The following is a 17,735-nucleotide window of genomic DNA, read 5'->3' on the forward strand; positions in this document are numbered from 1 at the left end:
TAATGACAGGGATACATTCTGAGTAATGCATCATCAGACAATTTTATTGTTGTATGAACATTCAGAATATATTTACACAAACCTAGATGGTATAGCCTACTACACACCCAGCCTATTGCTCCTTGGCTGGAAACCTGTACAGCATGGTACTGTACTAAATATTGTGGGCAATTTTAACCTAATGGTAGGTATTTGTACATCTAAACTTGGAAAAGGTATAGCAAGTCATATGCAACTGCATATGACCACCAGTTGCATATGCAGTCTGTCTTTGATCAAAACTTGGTTATGCATTGCATGACTATATATATATATATATATACATACACACATATAAATATATACAAATATGTAAATATTTATGTATATTTTATCCCACTTTCCCCCTGAAGTGGGAGGTTTAGTTTGATATATACTACTACATCTTGGCTGGAGTTGGAGGTCTCAGTACTTCATAGCAGTAATGAATGCTGTGGGTTTGCAGTAACTTCACTGAACTGTTTATCTGCCACAACTACAAAAGATGGCTTATTCTCTTTAAGTTATGGAGCCCTATTCCTTTTAATTTGTGTGTTAGATAAAATCTACCACGTGTCTATGGGCAAAACCAAAGTCTGAATCTCTAAAATCTAAGGCCATAATCAAAACTAGGTAATTTATCAATCTAGAGTCATATAATGGGGATTCCTCTTCAGCCTGCATTTGGATAAACCGCATGAACCCAAGAGTTTAGCCCTACCACTCAAGGCCATTGTTTTTAGTTGTGCAGGCTTCAGTGGGTAAGGTGCTATTTATGTAGGTTAAATGGTGGTTGAGTGCTCTGCAATGTGGTGGCCTTGATACCACAAGTTTTTTGTTTTTTTTTTCTTAGATCTGAATTCGTTTGTTGCGGGGAGAAAAACTAGGGGCAACTGATCTGGCATTGCCTACCTATGCCTGACATGAAATTCGCCAGGACCTCTGGGAGAATACCTCTAGTTAAGCAATAGGATTAGAAGCCTGATTGCAGAAAATTAGGAGGTAAAGAATGATTGGGAAGTCAGAAAGTGTGGACATCAAATGAACACAATATATTAAACAAATTGGATGTGAAGGGAAGTGAGAGATATGGTGATAGGTAGAGAGGGAAGGACTTTGTTTTAAGAGTGAGGAGAGTTAAGCATGTTTGTGGGCTGGGGATGAAGCTAATGGAAAAGGAGAGGAAGAAGATACAAAACAATAAGAGATAATTAAGAATTTTCTGGTAGAGGTTGTTAGACAAAGAGCCCAGATAAGACAGATTGGACAAAGATAAGGAGAGGTAAAGATGAAGCTTAAGTTAGGAGGCTTAAAAGAAAGAATGGGCCAGGTGAGTGACTCACGCCTGTAATCCTAGCAATTTGGGAGGCCGAGACGGGAGGATCACTTGAGGTCAGCAGTTCGAGACCAGCCTGGCCAACATGGCGAAACCCCATCTCTACTAAAAATACAAAAATTAGCCAGGCGTGGTGGCAGGTGCCTGTAATCCGAGCTGCTCAGGAGATTGAGGCAGGAGAATCGCTTGAACCCAGGAGGCAGAGCTTGCAGTAGGCCAAGATCGTGCCACTGCACTCCAGCCTGCTGGGTGATAGAGTGAGAATCCGTCTCAAAAAAAAAAATCTATCATCTATCTATCTATCTGTCTATCTATCTATCTATCTATCTATAGAGAGAGGGAGAGAGTAAAAAAGTAGAATTAATGACTGGATGAGATGGGTAAAAGAGAAATAGGTCCCTGACAAATTCTAGGTTTGGGGATTGAGCAGCTGGGTAGATAGGGCTGGGGTTAAAACACAGAACTGAGCAACAGATTTGGAAGGATGAGCTGAGATGAATTCAGCTTTGTCTGCATTCAGTCAGTCAACAATAATAGCTGTTGCCTATGAACCTTGAGATCCACAGTGCCCAACTACAAAGACAAACCTTGCTCCCCCTCCCCTGCTGAACTTATGCTATATGCAATAGTGTTGCAGAAACATTTTGCTTTGCTGGATACAAAAGCAAACTAGTCTCTGTTTTCAAGGACAAATGTAGGATATAAGAACTGGATTTTCAGAATGAATATTTATGGGATAATTTATTTAACTGACCAACTTTAAAAAAAGGTTAAAACACTTTCTTGGTTTATGGTGGATACCAAGCTATATATGCTTTACTATGAGTTCATGGAAAACTGCAATCAGTCTCAACTGAAAGGAAAATTTAGGTTGTTTGGGAGAAAGTTTTTACAATTGAAAAACTCAAGGGAAAATTGAAAGGAAAAGATTTTAGGAAAGAGAAAGAAACGGAGAGGAAGAAAAGAGGCTAGCCAACAACCTGCAGTAGTGATTCTGAGGAACTAATAGGAGACGAAAAACTGGATAAATTATAAAAGGATGACTGATACGGGGGCGCGGGGAGGAGGATGAAACCGGGGAAAATATTGAGAGAGACAGAAAGAAAAGGAGAAACTTATCTGAGGTTGGAAATAAAGAGAAGGTGACATTGGAGCGGATAGAAAGGAAGAAACGGCGTGGGATCTGGGAATGAGGCAGTGGGTGGGAGAGAGAATGGGGAGACGACAGAGCATGAAGGGCAGCTGAGTGTGTCTGCCGGAGAAGGACCAAAGCAATCTGGGCGGAGCAGGTGGCAGAGGCAGCCGCGGACGAGGCCCAGGGAACTGACGGGGATGCTCAGCCAGGCCCAGAGGATGCGCCCTGGCAGTCCCGGAAGACACCAGGAAAACAAGCAGGAACCGTAGCTAGGACTGGGGTGGCCAGGCCCAGGAAATCCATGAAGGGGACAGACAGCGGGTCCTGCTGCCGCCGCCGATGCGACTTTGGCTGCTGCTGTCGCGCGTCCCGCCGGGCTCACTACACGCCTTACCGGTCGGGGGACGCGACGCGAACCCCTCAGTCCCCACGGCAGACCCCGAGCCGGGAAAGACGGCGCCCGGAGCCAGCCGGGAGCTGGGCAGCAGCGGCCGAGGAGGAAGAAGCAGCTGCGGCGGCCACACCCTGGATGAGGTGAGAGCATGGCCAGCTCCTGCCTCTCGAGCCCGGGAGGCTGAGGAACGCGATGGGGGTGGCAACGCACGGTGCGCTGGGCAGGAGAACCGCGCGGAGGGCTGGGGCCCCGGACTGAAGATCCCGACGCCTGAGAGGGGTTGGCGCTGAGTGACTACTGCTTGGAGAAGGGTAGGGAGGTAATGGGGCCCGTGGTGGAGGCAGGAGGAGGGACAGTGTTGAGTTGCCCAGAAATAAAGGTGTGCCCCTGGAAGGGTTAAAGCATAGGAAGCTCTATCTCGAGGTCTTTGAGACACAGACATTTGCTGTGTTGATGGAGGTGAGATTGCAGGCTGTGTCTGTTGGGTTGAGCCAAAGGAGAGATGAACACATGACTCAGAAGGCTATACCAGGATGGAAACATCAGAGATGGGCATGAAAGATGAAGGATCGGGAAGTGCACCCGGACGAAAGCACACACTGCCATCTCTTATAGCTCTTCTTTTCAGGGTTATTTCTCTTAGATACAGATCGCAGGGTGGGGTGGGTGGTGATTCCCTCTTCCTGGGCTATCTCTTTTTCCCCTGCAGAGCTGGAGCCCTGCCTGATGGCTGGATGGAGGCCATGCAGGACAAGTTCCTTCTAAAATCAATCCTTTGCTTTGGCCTGGAAGACCGAACATATTAGGCTCAATTTTCTTCGTGTAGCAGCAGTAACACTAAAAATCTGTCATACATACGATTTTTGGGAGAAGAGATAGATTGTGCTGCAGGCTTTTTAGAAATAAACATGTCCTCATCACAGCATTTTTAGCTTTTTATCTCATGGAAGGTAGTACTCATAAATCAAACTACCAGGCCTAGTGATTCCAGCCTCTGAGCTAACGGGTCTGTAAAAAGTTACTTCATTTCTCTAGGCCTCAGTTTTCCGTGCATAAAATTGGAATTTGGATTAAAACAGTGCTAATTATAAAACTAAATGTTCATTGGATCTGTATTCTATGTTCAGGATAGCTATATTTGTGAACTATGAAATTTAGCCTATTCACTGACAATTTTATTTTTTCATAACACTATCCACTGTTTATGTCAGAAAACAGACTCACATTCAGTTAATAGAGCTTAAATAAATCACATGTCTTCTAAGGAACCCATAATAAATTACTGCTCCTAAGAAAGAATTAAGCAAAAAGTATTCATTGTTTGATTTTTTTATAAAGTAAAATTGTTATTGCCTTATACAAATTACTTTTATAGACATAATTACTTTTTTAAAAAAGCATATCTATGGGATGTTAATTATTTTATAAAATACTTTGAAATTTTATTTAAAGCTTAGAACAAAAAAATTAATCTGAATGTGTATTTATAATTCCAAGGCTCCTTAATCACTTTACGCACACGGGGTGAATTATTCTTATCTGGAAAGCAGCATTAATCCTGCAGAATTTAAAATGAATTATGACTCCTTATCACAAGAGTATGATTTTTCTCCCTGTCTTTGGTTAAAAAAAAGTTTGTAGGGTTAGAATTTGATCCTCTAAATTGTGGTTTAATTGTGAAAGTAGATAGCAAACATTCATGGTTTCCTTAATAGTTACTCATCTGACAAACTACACCTATATTCATCTTCGTTGATGTAATGATAAGTCTTGAAATGTTTTTAAAAAATTTCACAATTCCCAAATGAAACACTTACAGTAACTTGACTGAGGTTAGTGCTACTTTGCCCTTCATTTAAAAATCAATTCCCCAGTTTAGCGTACTTTAAAAAATGTAACAACTTTAGCTATAGTGTTAGAGGTTTAATGAATGTTAGCGTATTAGAGGTTATACTTGGGGACTGGTGTTTTTGGTACGATTTTCTAACTCCCAATCAACTAAAAAATGTAAAAAAGCAGCTTTGCATGTTATCCAAATTCAGTTCAGTTCAGTGTTACTTATTGAGCAATGATGGTGGAGGCCAGCACAAACTGGATACAAAACTACCCTCAAGTAACTCAGAATCTGTAGTTCTATAATATGCTTCAGTAACTGGAGTATGGAGTAAGTGCTGTAACAGAAAGATGAACTGTAGACATCTCTCTCTCTCTCTCTCTCTCTCTCTCTCCAAGGAAAGCTGACTTCCCTAACAGGCCATAGAAAGTGGCATTATCTTGGAAAATATGTTGAAATCTGGTCTTTAACTTGTTAAGTCTGTTTCTTTTCTTTTTCTTTCTTTTTTTTTTTTTTTTTTTTTTTTTTTTTTTTTTTTTTTTTTTCAGAGATGGAGTCTCACTGTGTTGCCTAGGTTGGAGTGAAGTGGTGCAATCATAGCTCCCTGCAGTCTCCAACTCCTGGGCTCAAGGGATCCTCTTGCCTTGGCCTCCCAAGTAGCTGAGATCACAGTTGTGTACCACCATTTCCGGCTACTTTTAAAAAATTATTTTGTGTAGAGATGGAGTCTTGCTATGTTGCCTAGGCTGGTCTCAAACTCCTGGCTTCAAGCAATCCTACCACCCCACCCTCCCAAAGTGCTGAGACTATAGGCATGAGCCACTGCACCCAGCCAAGTCTGTTTCTTAAACTGATAAATCACAGGACTACTATATAAACCCAGAATAACAAATTACTAATTTATAATGAGAATTTTAACATCTTAGGGAACTAGACTCTCTTTTATGATCCCAGCAAAATATCTCTCGGTATATGTGCCACATTTGAGAGCCAAATTACAGCCAAAAGGTTGTTTTTGAAACTTGAATCTAGAGCAAGAGGAATTAATTAGTGGATTCTAAATTTCAAATAATTTGATAGCTTCAGAGCATCAAGGTGTACACATAGGTTCTTTTTTCCTGGACAGTAAGTGTCCACTGATGATTGTCCTCCCTTCTTAGGTACATCTCTTTTTCTATCTCTGATATGCTAATATTTTCAGTCAGATTATAATCTGGTTTGGGGATCCTTGTGACTGTTTCAAGTGTCTACATTTATTCTCTAAATCAGTTTATCTTAATTGTAAAGTTTAAATTCTAAGTGGCAAGCTTATTTTCTTTAAGAAAAAATAATGATGGGGTAGGGAGGTGGGGCTGGGGTACCATATGACAGCCCCTACATGCTGGCAATATAAACCAGGTGGTTAATGGCACCTCTCTATGGTGCTAAAAGGCAGATGAGGCCGGTCACGGTGGCTCATGCCTGTTAATCCCAGCACTTTGGGAGGCCAAGGCCGGTGGATCACTTGAGGTCGGGAGTTTGAGATCAGTCTGGTCGACATTGTAAAACTCCATCTCTAATGAAAATACAAAGAATTAGCTGGGTGTGGTGGTGCGCCTGTCATCCCAGCTACTCAGAAGGCTGAGGAAGGAGGATCACTTGAACCAGGGAGGCGGAGGTTGCAGTGAGCCGAGATTGCACCACTGCACTCCAACCTGGGTGGCAGAGTGAGACTCCATCTCAAAAAAGAAAAATTAAAAAATTAAAAAATTAAAAAAGGCAGATGATCAGAGACAGCTTTATACAGGAGGTGAATTTTTGTCTGGCTTGACAAGATAACAAAGCCAGGTTGAGTGGGAAGAAAATTTTGCCAAAAGAACACAAGCAGATTTATGACAGTGGGAAGATGCTTTATTGAAGTGAATCCCATGCTGTGATAGAAATTTTCTGTGAGGATTTAATTCAAACTCGATCCTTTTTCAAGTATATAACTATTTAAAAAGAGAAATTAAGTGAATTGTCAGCTGTTGGCCATCTGCCTCAATGTGTGCTTTTGAAGCCCAGCAGATTGCACATTCTGTGTAGGTGGATAGCTTGAAACCTGCAGACAACTGTCAGAGGACAATGACTTCAGAGAAGATTCAGTGAATTTCTAACGTCAAACTTCAACTACTGTAATATGCTTGCCTAGCCATCTCTTTGTTGTTGCTGTTCTACAGCTTTATTGGGATATAACTGACATACAATAAACTGGGCAAATTTAAAGTGTGCAATTTGAAGTTTCAACGTATGTATATACCTGTGAAATCATCACCACAATCAAGATGACGAACTTATCCATGATCCCAAAAAGTTTCCTTCTGCCCTTTTTAAATTCCTCCTTCGCCCCTCTGCTTTTGTCATTATATATTACTTTGCATTTCCTAGAATTTCATATAAATGGAATCATACAGTATCTACTCTTTGTTGTTGTCCGGCTTCTTTCACTCAGCATAATTATTTTGAAACTTATCTATGCTGTTGTGGGTATCAGTAGCTCATTTCCTTTTGTTGCTGAGTAGTATTTCATTGTATGAATGTGCTACACGTTATTGATTCACCATTCGTTGAGTTGTTTCCAGTTTTATGGCTATTACAAATAAAGTTGCTATAATTATTTGTGCACATGTCTTTCATTTCTCTTGGGCACATTTCTCGGGGTATATAACACTAGGCATGCTTTTAAAGAAACTGCCAAATCATTTTCCAAAAGGGTTGTACCTTTTACATTCCCACTAGCAATGTATGAAGGTTCTCATTTCTCCACCTCCTTCTCAATACTTGTTACTGTACATCTTTTATATTATAGCCATTCTAGTGGGTGTGAAATCTTGTTATGGTTTTTTGACTTAAATTTCCCTAATGATTAATGATATTGAGTTTTTTTTCCATGAGCTTGATTATTATCTACATATTTTTGGTAAAGTGTCTGTTGAAATATTTTGCCCATTTTCCATTGAGTTGTTTGGGTTTCACTGAGTTCATTGGGTTCATTTCATATTCTAAATGCAAGTTTTATCATATATGTTCTTTGCAAATATTTTCTCCCACTGTGCAGATTGTCTTTCCATTTTAGTAACAGTGTCTTTTGAAGACCAGACATTTTAAAATTTTGCTGTGGTAAATAAACATTATCAGTTTTTTCTTTTATGGTTCTGCTTTTAATGTCGTATCTAAGAAATCATTACTTAATCCAGATTACAAAAATATTCTATTTTTTTCTAGAAGTTTTATAGTTTTGCATTTTTACATTTAGGCCTATGATCCATTTGAGTTAACTTTTGTATATGGTGATCAAGGTGTTTTTTTTTTTCTTATCTTTTTTTTTTTTTGCATGTAGATGTACAGTTGTTCTAACACTGTTTGTTAAGAGCACTATCCTTTTTCCATTTAATTGCCTTAGCACCTTTGTTCAAATCAATTGACCACATATATAATTGTCTGTATCTGGGTTTCCATTGTGTTTGACTGATTTATTTATCTGCCTTTTTTTTTTCTTTTTCTTTTTTTGAGATGGAGTCTAACTCTGTTGCCCAGGCTGGAGTGCAGTGGCACAATCTTGGCTCACTGCAACCTTCGCCTCCTGGGTTCAAGCAATTCTACTGCCTCAGCCTCCCTTATCTATCTTTAGACCAATACCAAACTGATTTGGTTACAGTAGCTTTATATGTTTTGAAATCACGTAGTCAAATTCTTGAGCTTTGCTCTTCTTATTCAAAATTGTTTTCATTGTGTTAGGTTCTTTGAATTTCCATATACATTTCAGAATTCACTTGTAAATGTAGACAAAAAGCCAGTGGGGTATTTGATTGGGGTTACATTGAGTCTATAGATCAACTTATAGAGAATTGATATCTTAACAACATTGGGTCTTCTGATGCATGAACATGACATATTATTTCATTTATTTTGGTTAATGGTTCTCCGCTAAGGGTAATTGTGCATCACAAGGGACATTTGACAGTATCTAGACACAAACAACTAGAGCATAAGAGCCCCTTTGCTGTACCCACAGTCTTGTATTTACAGTCTATACTTCCATTCTTTCAGGAGGTTTGCTCCCAGAACTGGTGATATAAAGAAGGAAAGTAGCAGTATGAGCACTTTGAGGGCTAAGCAATGGGATAATATCTTTCTAAGGGAACAGTTAAATCAACTTCATTTGGTCTTCCATGGACATGAGTTTCAAGTGGCTTTCTGGCCTTTCTTCTGTTGGCCTCTTCGCTATTATGTGAAGACTTCATTTATACTCAATCTAATTCAGCTACCATGGGCCATATCACCAGTGCCCATTGTGTTCTATGCATCCTAATATTTTCATTAATCTGAAGGGGAGAGGGTTTTAACTTTGAAGGATACTCAAGAGGACTTTCTTATGAACTCAGATGGAAAGTGTCCTGAAATTTGTCCTTTTAAAAATATCTGTGCATTTTTTTGTGCTATGACATTCTTACATGTATCATTCTGTGATCAAATCTCCAGCTTACTATAAATGATACCTACATTCTAAAGAGCCAATTCTAGTTGTACCAGCATGGCCTTAGAGAAAAGTAAGAGAATACAATTTTTATTTATCTTCTATTTGGTCGCAGTTAAGTATTTAAAACAGTAAGGTAGATCTCAGATCCACCACCATTAAAAATAAATAAATAAATAAATAAATAAATAAATAAATAAAATAGTGAAGTAGAAAGAAGAGACAAAGATCCAAACCTTTCAAAATGAAAAATGAATTTTAAATATAAGGTTATATTTTATTACCTACTGCTGAGACCATCATTGCATAAATGAATAAATAGAACTAAATAGTCCAGTCACAGTGGCTCACGCCTGTAATCTCAGCACTTTTGGAGGCCGAGGCACGCAGATCACGAGGTCAGGAGACACAGACCATCCTGGCCAACATGGTGAAACCCTGTCTCTATTAAAAATACAAAAGTTAGCTGGGCGTGGTGGCATGCGCCTGTAATCCCAGCTACTCGGGAGGCTGAGGCAGGAGAATCGCTTGAACCAGGGAAGCAGAGGTTGCAATGAGCCAAGATCACACCACTGCACTCCAGCCTGGTGACACAGCGAGACTCTGTCTCAAAAAAAAAAAAAAAAAAAAAAAAAAGAACTAAATAAACTCTTCTTCCCCCACAAATTTACCAGTTTAGCCATTTTAAGTGTACAGGTCAGTAGTTGCATTAAGTACATTCACATTATTATGCAACAAGTACCACCATTCATCTCCAAAATTTTCTCTTTTTCCAAAACTGAAACTCTGTATCCATTAAACAGTAGCTACCCATTCTCCCTCCCCTACCTCCTGGTAACCACTATTCTACTTTCTGGCTCTATGAATTTGACTACCCTACTCTAGCCACCTTTTATAAGTGGGATCATATATTTGTTGTTTTGTCTCCAGCCTATTTCACTTAGCATAATCTCTTTTAGGGTCATCCATGTTGTAGCATGTGTTGTAATTACGTACTTTTTTGTGTGTGAGATAGAGTCTTACTCTATCATCCAGGCTGGAGTGCACTGGCACAATCATGGTTCAATGCAGCTTTGACCTCCTGGGCTCAATCGATCCTCCCACATTGGCCTCCCAAATGGCTGGGATTACAAGCAATTTTTTTGGTATTTTTGTAGAGATGGGGTCTCAGTTTGTTGCTCAGGCTTATAATGATGTACCTTTTAAAAGGCCAAATCATATTCCATTATATGTTTATACAACATTTTATTAATCCATTCATCTGTTAATGGAAATTTCAATTGTTTCCACCTTTTGCCACTGTGAATAATGCTGCAACACATATGGATGTACAGATGTCTCTCTGTGTCCCTGTTTTCAATGCTTTTGGGTTGCAAAAGAAGAGGGATTATTGCATATATGGTAATTCTATATTTAATTTTTTGGACCGACCATACTGTTCTCTACAGCAGCTGCACCATTTTACATTCCCACCAACAGTGTACAAGGGTTTCAGTTTCCCCATATCTTCATGAACACTGATATTTTCTGTTTTTGTTTTTTAAAATAATTGCCATCCTAATGGGTATAAAGTGAAATATCATTGTGGTTTTGATTTGCATTTCCTTACTGATTAGTGATGTAAAAGATATTTTTAAAGTTTCATATTTACTGACATATTTACCATTTCCAATATTCTTCATTATTTTCATGTGGTATCATTTTCCTTCTGCCTGAAAGAATTTCTTTAATCCTTCTTATTCTTGTGCAGATTTGCTGGTGGGAAAATTCTTTCAGCTTTTGTATGTGAAAAAGTCTTTATTTCACCTTCATGTTTGAAAGATATTCTTGCTGGTTATCAGGACTGACTACATACTTCGTGGGGCTCAATGCAAAATAAAAATGTAGACCCCTCTTCAAATATTATTAAGAATTTCAAGTCATCAACAACAGAGCATTAAACCAAGCCAGTCCTTCTGAGTGCAAAGCCCTGTGTGACTACACGGGTTGTATGCACAAGAAACCTACTCTGCTGGTTGTAGAAATCCAGGTGACTGCTCTTTTTTTCCTTCAGCTCTTTAAAGATGTTGCTCTGTTGTCTTTTTTTTTTTCCTGAGATGGAGTTTCGCTCTTGTTGCCCAGGCTAGAGTGCAATGATGCCATCTCGGCTCACCACAACCTCGACCTCCCGGGTTCAAGTGATTCTCCTGCCTCAGCCTCCTGAGTAGCTGGGATTACAGGCATACGTCACCATGCCCAGCCAATTTTGTATTTTTAGTAGAGATGGGGTTTCTCCATGTTGGTCAGGCTGGTCTCGAACTGCTGACCTCAGGTGATCTGCCCTCCTCAGCCTCCCAAAGTGCTGGAATTACAGGCATGAGTCAGTGCGCCTGGCTTCTCTGTTGTGTTTTAATTTTCAAGTTATGCTCTCATTCTTATCCTTGTTTCTCTCTATATAATGTTCTTTTTTCTCCTGAATACTTATAAATTTTTCTCTTTATCACTGATCTTAAGCAATTTGATTAAAATGTGCCTAGGTGTGGTTACTTTCATGTTTCTCGTGCTTTGGATTTGTTACGCTTACCGGATCTGTGTGTTTACAGTTTTCATTATACTTGGACAATTTTCAGCCATTATTTTTTGAAAAATTTTTGTTGCCCTCTATAACTCCTTTCCTTTAGGGACTTCAGTTACATATATATTAGGTCATTTAAATTTTTCCCATTGATCACTGATGCTCTGTTCACTTTTTGTCTTCTTTCTCTTGTTTTATTTTTGGATCATTTTCATTGCTATGTCTTTAAGTTCACTAACTTTTTCTTCTACAGTGTCTAATCTGTTGTTAATTCCATCCAGTGTATTCTTCATCTCAGATATTGTCTTTTTCATCTCTAGAAGTTTGTAACTTTCATGTATTAATTTTTTTTCTTTTTTTTTGAGATGGAGTTTCACTCTTGTCAATGTTACAATCTCAGCTCCTTGCAACCTGCAATCTCTGCCTCCCGGGTACAAGCAATTCTCCTGTCTCAGCCTCCTGAGTAGCTGGGATTACAGGCACCCACCACCACGCCTGGCTAATTTTTGTATTTTTAGTAGAGATGGGGTTTCACCATGTTGGCCAGGGTGGTCTCAAATTTCTGACCTCAGGTGATCTGCCCGCCTCCTCCCAAAGTGCTGGGCTTACAGGCGTGAGGCACTGTGCCCGCCCATGTATTAATATTTTACTTCATTTGATCAATCTTTGTTCTACTTTCTTGAACATTTGAAATACTATAATAACAATTCTAACATTTGTTCAGTTCTGAGTATGTTTCTGGTAATTGATTTTTCTCTTCATTTTAAGTACTGTTTCCTGCTTCTTTGCACACCTGGCAATACTTTGATTTGATACCACACATTAAACATTTTACATATTGGGTGTTAGATAGTTTTGCATTCCCATAAACATTATTGAGCTTTATTCTGGGTCACAGTTAAGTTAGTTGGAAACAGATCCTTCTTGATCTTAAGCTTCATTATGGGGAACCCAAGCAACTTTTTAAAGATGATTAATTTTCCCCATTACTTGGGTGATACCCTTCTAAGTACTCTAGCCAATATCCTGTTAATTATGAGGCTTTTCCCACTTTAGTAGATGATGAAACAAACTACTTCCAGCCTTGTATGAGCCAAGAGGATTGTTTAATCTGATTCTCTTGTGTGGTTCTTACCCCAACCTTGGTAGTTTCCTGATATACTGATCAGTATTCAGCTGAATATTCAGGGAGACTCTCCACAGATCTCTGGAATTTTCTATTCTTTCTGGTACTCTTCCCCATGAACTCTACCTGCCTTGGCCTTCTCAAATCTCTGCATGATCTCTTCAACTCAGGGAGATCACCAGGCTCTGCCTGGATTGCCTCTCTGTGAGTTCTGGGGCAGTTAAGTAGGACAGTTATATGGCTTACTTTGCTTGTTTCTCTCTTCTCTTGGATAACTTTCCTATGTTGTCTGATATCCAGTGTCTGAAAATAATTATTTTATATATCTTGTCCTATTTTTTAGTAATTTCTGTCAGGGGTGAAGGGGAATGAATACCAACCCTATTACCGCATGCTGTCTGGAAGTAGAAGTGTCTTTCTAGCCACATTATAAATTAGTAGTTTTCAACCCTGACTACATATTAGAATTATTTGGGGGAGGTCTTTAAAAAGCTGATGTAAGGCTTCATTCCAGACCAATTAAATCAGACTTTTTCAGATTGAGGTCCCGCACAAGGGAGGGACTGTTCTCAGTAGGAGGCTGGACTCAGAGCGGCGCGGCTCCCGGGGCTGTTTCGTGAGCTGGAGCCAGCGGCTGCCCGGGCGGCGGTGTGCGCACTCTCCAGGCTGAGACACGACTGGCTGGCACGAGTTGCTCGGCACCAGCTGAGCTGTCAACCGCGAGCGGAGGCGGGGCTCCCGACAACCAGTGTGCTGGGGCAGAATCGGCCCAGGTTGCACGCCCCCTGAACCACCCTCGCGTCTCCCCGACCCCTCTCTCACTGGCTCAGATGAATGATGACGGCAGAGGGCAGAGAGCTTAGAGGACGCCATACCAAGCCCCGTCCCTCGCCCATCCCAACGAAGGTCTTAGAATACAATCAACCAACTACAGGAAGAATTTGTAGAGGAGGTTTTCTTGTGTGTCTGCATCGCCCCACCCACAGGTAACCCCAGAGCCAGAGATGGAGTCTAGGAAGGTTTAGGAGCAATCCCGGCTGAATGCAGATGTATACCCTACGTGGTCATGGAACACGATGTTGTCTTCCTAGAGATGTGACATGCCAGTTTCACCATTAATCCAGGGACAGGACCCTTCATCAGGAAGGGAAGCATCCCGACAAAACCTTACAGCCCTATTAGCTGCCTGTATCTCAGACATCTCCTGTTTTAGGGTATTCTACCTCCTCGTTTTTCAGTTTCGCCAGCAACTGGGCTCTACCAATAGCTTCAAGGAGGGAGAAGCTTCCTGACTCCCAGAACACTAGAAAAGCCTCAAGACAGTAGCCATCAGGACCTAGACACTCCCTTGTGACTGTTTTAAGATCATGGAAAAGGGCTCTTTGGAGATGGCATTGCCTCAGGCCCTGTACCATGTACTTATGTATCAAGATTTAAACAAGGCAGACATACTATAATTAGAGTGCTTGCCACCCTGAAGCTCCTTTTTAGCTTTCAAATAAGACCGTTTTATTAAATGACATAATCACTGTTATTATTAGCACTATCACTGACCTTTTTTTAATTTGAAAAAGGCTTTATAGTGCCCACATGTGGCAATGTTAATTTCGTTGTACTTGTTTCAGAGATGATAAATTTGAGACCCCAAAAGGCCCAAAGTCTCTGCTAAGGTTCTGATACAGGCTGTGTTCTCCATTGGATGGCCCCAGAGACATGTTCCCTGAATTTCTAAAGCTACAACCCACAAGACTTCTCCAGGATGAATTTATTCTTTCAGGCCTCCTAGGCATTTAACTCAGGAAGAACCTGGCATGCCTGGGTATTGGTGAGACTGTGGGGAGTCTGTGTTCTTGGGGGAACCTGTCATCTGTCTGTTATCTCTTGGATTGGTTCCCCTACATACTAGTACAAAGTAGGGGTGGGGAGGGGAGGATAACAAAACATTTGAAGGTTTAGCAGAACTGTCTAAAAAGCCCCTAGTCTAGACTCCTCCAACACTTGATTTATTGGTAGGACCACACTGCTCCAGAGCTCAAAATGTTACCAGGAAAAATTTCAAGGTCCAGTTTGATCTTAGACAAGGCTCACAGGCCACCTGTCTTGAAAAGAATATCCTGTTGCCTCTGATGGGGGGGAAGAAAAGGCAGGGAGAGTCAGATTCCCATCCTTCCTACCAAAGTTGGGGCTATATTTAGCTTTGTCTCAAATCAAATTATGGGCTACTGAGTTGTGGAGAGGAACTCTGTCTACAGGCAGCTCACTGGATTCAAGAAATGATAGCACTAACTAGGTGAGCTGTGGGGTCTCAGAAGTGACGCTAGAAAATACGTTCATGTATTTTTAAAATAACTTTTTTCAAAAGCTTATAGCACATTCATTGTAAAAACATTTGAAAAATACAGAAAGTTATATAGATTACTCAGAATACCCAGGGATCTTCAATATTAAAAATGTGTTGCATTTTTTTCCCACTCTTTAAAAAATGCATCTTTTAACCCAAACACCAACTCTTTCTTACACACATGGGTATATTCTTGAGAAGAGAAATTTCCTTGTTGTTTTAAAAATTATACTTATTGTCAAAAGAACAATTTTTTTGCGTTAGATTTCAGAAGAAAAATATTCACCCATATAACCACTGCTACAGCACAAATGTTTAAATTTCTCCAAATTCCCTTTAGTCATTATCTATATATATTAAATATCTATTTACATAATTACGATTACAGCTTAGGTATATGTTTATATTCTCCTTCTTTCACTTAGTAAATATTTGTCCATGTTTTTAGGGAAAGTTCATAGTTATTATTCTAATGAGTGTACAATATTTTATAATATTAGTAGGACCATAGATTACTTAAAATATTCTACTATTGCATAGTTATGCTGTTTCTGATATTAGACTGTTATAAATAATGCCTTAATGAAGAGCTTTCTGCCTTTATCATGCTCCTTTTTTGAATTATGCTATGGTTGAATGTATGTATGCCTTCAAAATTCATACATTGGTACTTCATACCAAGTGTTATAGTACTACAGGGTGGGGCCTTTTAGGAATATGTCTTAGGAAGTGATAAGGCATGAACACTCCACTCTCATGAATGGGATTAGTGCTCTTAAAAAAGAGGTTGAAAGGATTGCTCTGGTCCCTTTTGTCCTCTGTCCCTCCAGCCATGTGAGGACACAGCATCTGTGGCAACAAGGAGCCATCTTGGGAGCAGAGAGCAAGCTCTTCCAGACACTGAATCTGCCAGCACCTTGATCTTGGTCCAGCCTTCAGAACTGTGAGAAATAAATTTCTATTATTTACAAATTACCCAGTCTAAGCTATTTTGCTATAGCAGCAGGAATGGACTAAAGACGATTTTCCTGGGATAAAAGGACTTTCTAATTTTATTATCTTAGCCTCAAAAGCACTAGAAATTCTCCTTTTATTTTTTTCTTATTTAATTTGTAAATAATTGGATAGTTATATTTTAGTTCTATATCTAGCTAGTATACAAATAATGTAACACCATCTCATTTTGCTTTACATTTCTTAGAATACTAGCGAGTAAGGTCTTATTTCATATCCTTTCTTGGAAACCATATGTGTAGTAGCCAGTTTCATGAAATCCTTGTGTTGAGTCACTGTATTAGTCATCTTTTTGCTGAAACAGTGCTGCTCAACAAAGAACTCCCCAATCTCAGTATTATACAACGCACATCCATTTCTCCCTCAAGGATCTATAGTTTAGGTATGGATTGGTTTAAGTCTGTCATTTTCATGGCAGAGTGCAGGAGTGCAAGAGAGTTGGCAGAGACTCATGATGACTGGTCTCTGCTCAGAACTGGCAGTCTCGCTTCTGCCATTTTCTGTTCACCAAAGTAAGTAACATGGCCAAGTCCAAAGTCATTGGTGCAGAAAAGTACAGTCTGCCCACAGAGTGCAGGAGGGGAGAGTAATATTTGTGGAACAATAATGCAATCCACCAGTCACTGTATGTGCTGCTTTCTTGCTTTTTGTTAAGCTTTTCTCCTTGTAGATACATGGTAACTTTATTCTTCCTCATCCCATTTTAACTTAGCTATGACTTTTGAACAGTGAAATGTAACTTGTTTTGTTGGCTGAAACGTGAGAGGAAGTCTCATGTGGTCACTTCTGGGAAGAACGCAGACATTTTTAAGAGCTAGTACATAATTGGCCCTTTTCAGTTTCCACTGTTTTATTGATCCTTGAAGATCAATAAGATGAAGCTTTCATCAACCTAAGTCCCTGAGTTACTGTGATGGTCAGAGCCTTCCTGCTAACCCTAATTGAACATGTAGAATGAGCAAGAAATTCATTTTTGTTGTATTAAGTTACTGAGATTCGGAGATTATTTATTACTGGAGCATAATCTAGCCTATCCTAACACATTGCTTTTTATTTCCATTTTGCAACCAAGTATTGTTATGTGTGTGTCTGCTCTCAGTTTTCTGGCTTAGAACTCAAATAACCGGCCAGGCGCGGTGGCTCACGCCTGTAATCCCAGCACTTTGGGAGGCCGAGGCGGGTGGATCACGAGGTCAGCAGATCGAGACCATCTTGGCTAACACGGTGAAACCCCGTCTCTACTAAAAATACAAAAAATTAGCTGGGCGTGGTGGCGGGCGCCTGTAGTCCTAGCTACTCGGGAGGCTGAGGCAGGAATATAGAGTGAACCTGGGAGGTGTAGGTTGCAGTGAGCCGAGATCGCGCCACTGCACTCCAACCTGGGCGACAGCGAGACTCCGTCTCAAAAAAAATAAATAAATAAAAAGAACTCAAATAACCTGGGTAAATGATGTTGATAAATTAAACTATTCATTTTATTCTTTCCTG

The 17,735-nt window shown here is 40.0% G+C and overlaps 1 protein-coding gene across 14 annotated transcripts in view; it reads left to right on the forward strand.

The window, feature by feature from the left end:
• Nucleotides 1-2,098: 2,098 nt before the first annotated feature.
• Nucleotides 2,099-17,735, forward strand: part of LOC134810593 (uncharacterized) — a 277,013-nt gene continuing 261,376 nt past the window's right edge. For 3 of the 14 annotated variants that reach the window (XM_063815836.1, XM_063815842.1, XM_063815846.1), the window contains exons 1-2: nt 2,214-3,023; nt 16,064-16,176. In XM_063815836.1, coding sequence (XP_063671906.1) covers nt 2,791-3,023; nt 16,064-16,154 — 324 coding nt within the window. In that variant the 5' untranslated portion in view covers nt 2,214-2,790 and the 3' untranslated portion in view covers nt 16,155-16,176. The other 11 variants (XR_010159059.1, XR_010159060.1, XM_063815827.1 and 8 more) reach the window with 9 other exon arrangements.

The sequence above is a fragment of the Pan troglodytes genome, chromosome 1, assembly GCF_028858775.2.
Source record: "Pan troglodytes isolate AG18354 chromosome 1, NHGRI_mPanTro3-v2.0_pri, whole genome shotgun sequence".
NCBI lineage: Eukaryota > Metazoa > Chordata > Mammalia > Primates > Hominidae > Pan > Pan troglodytes.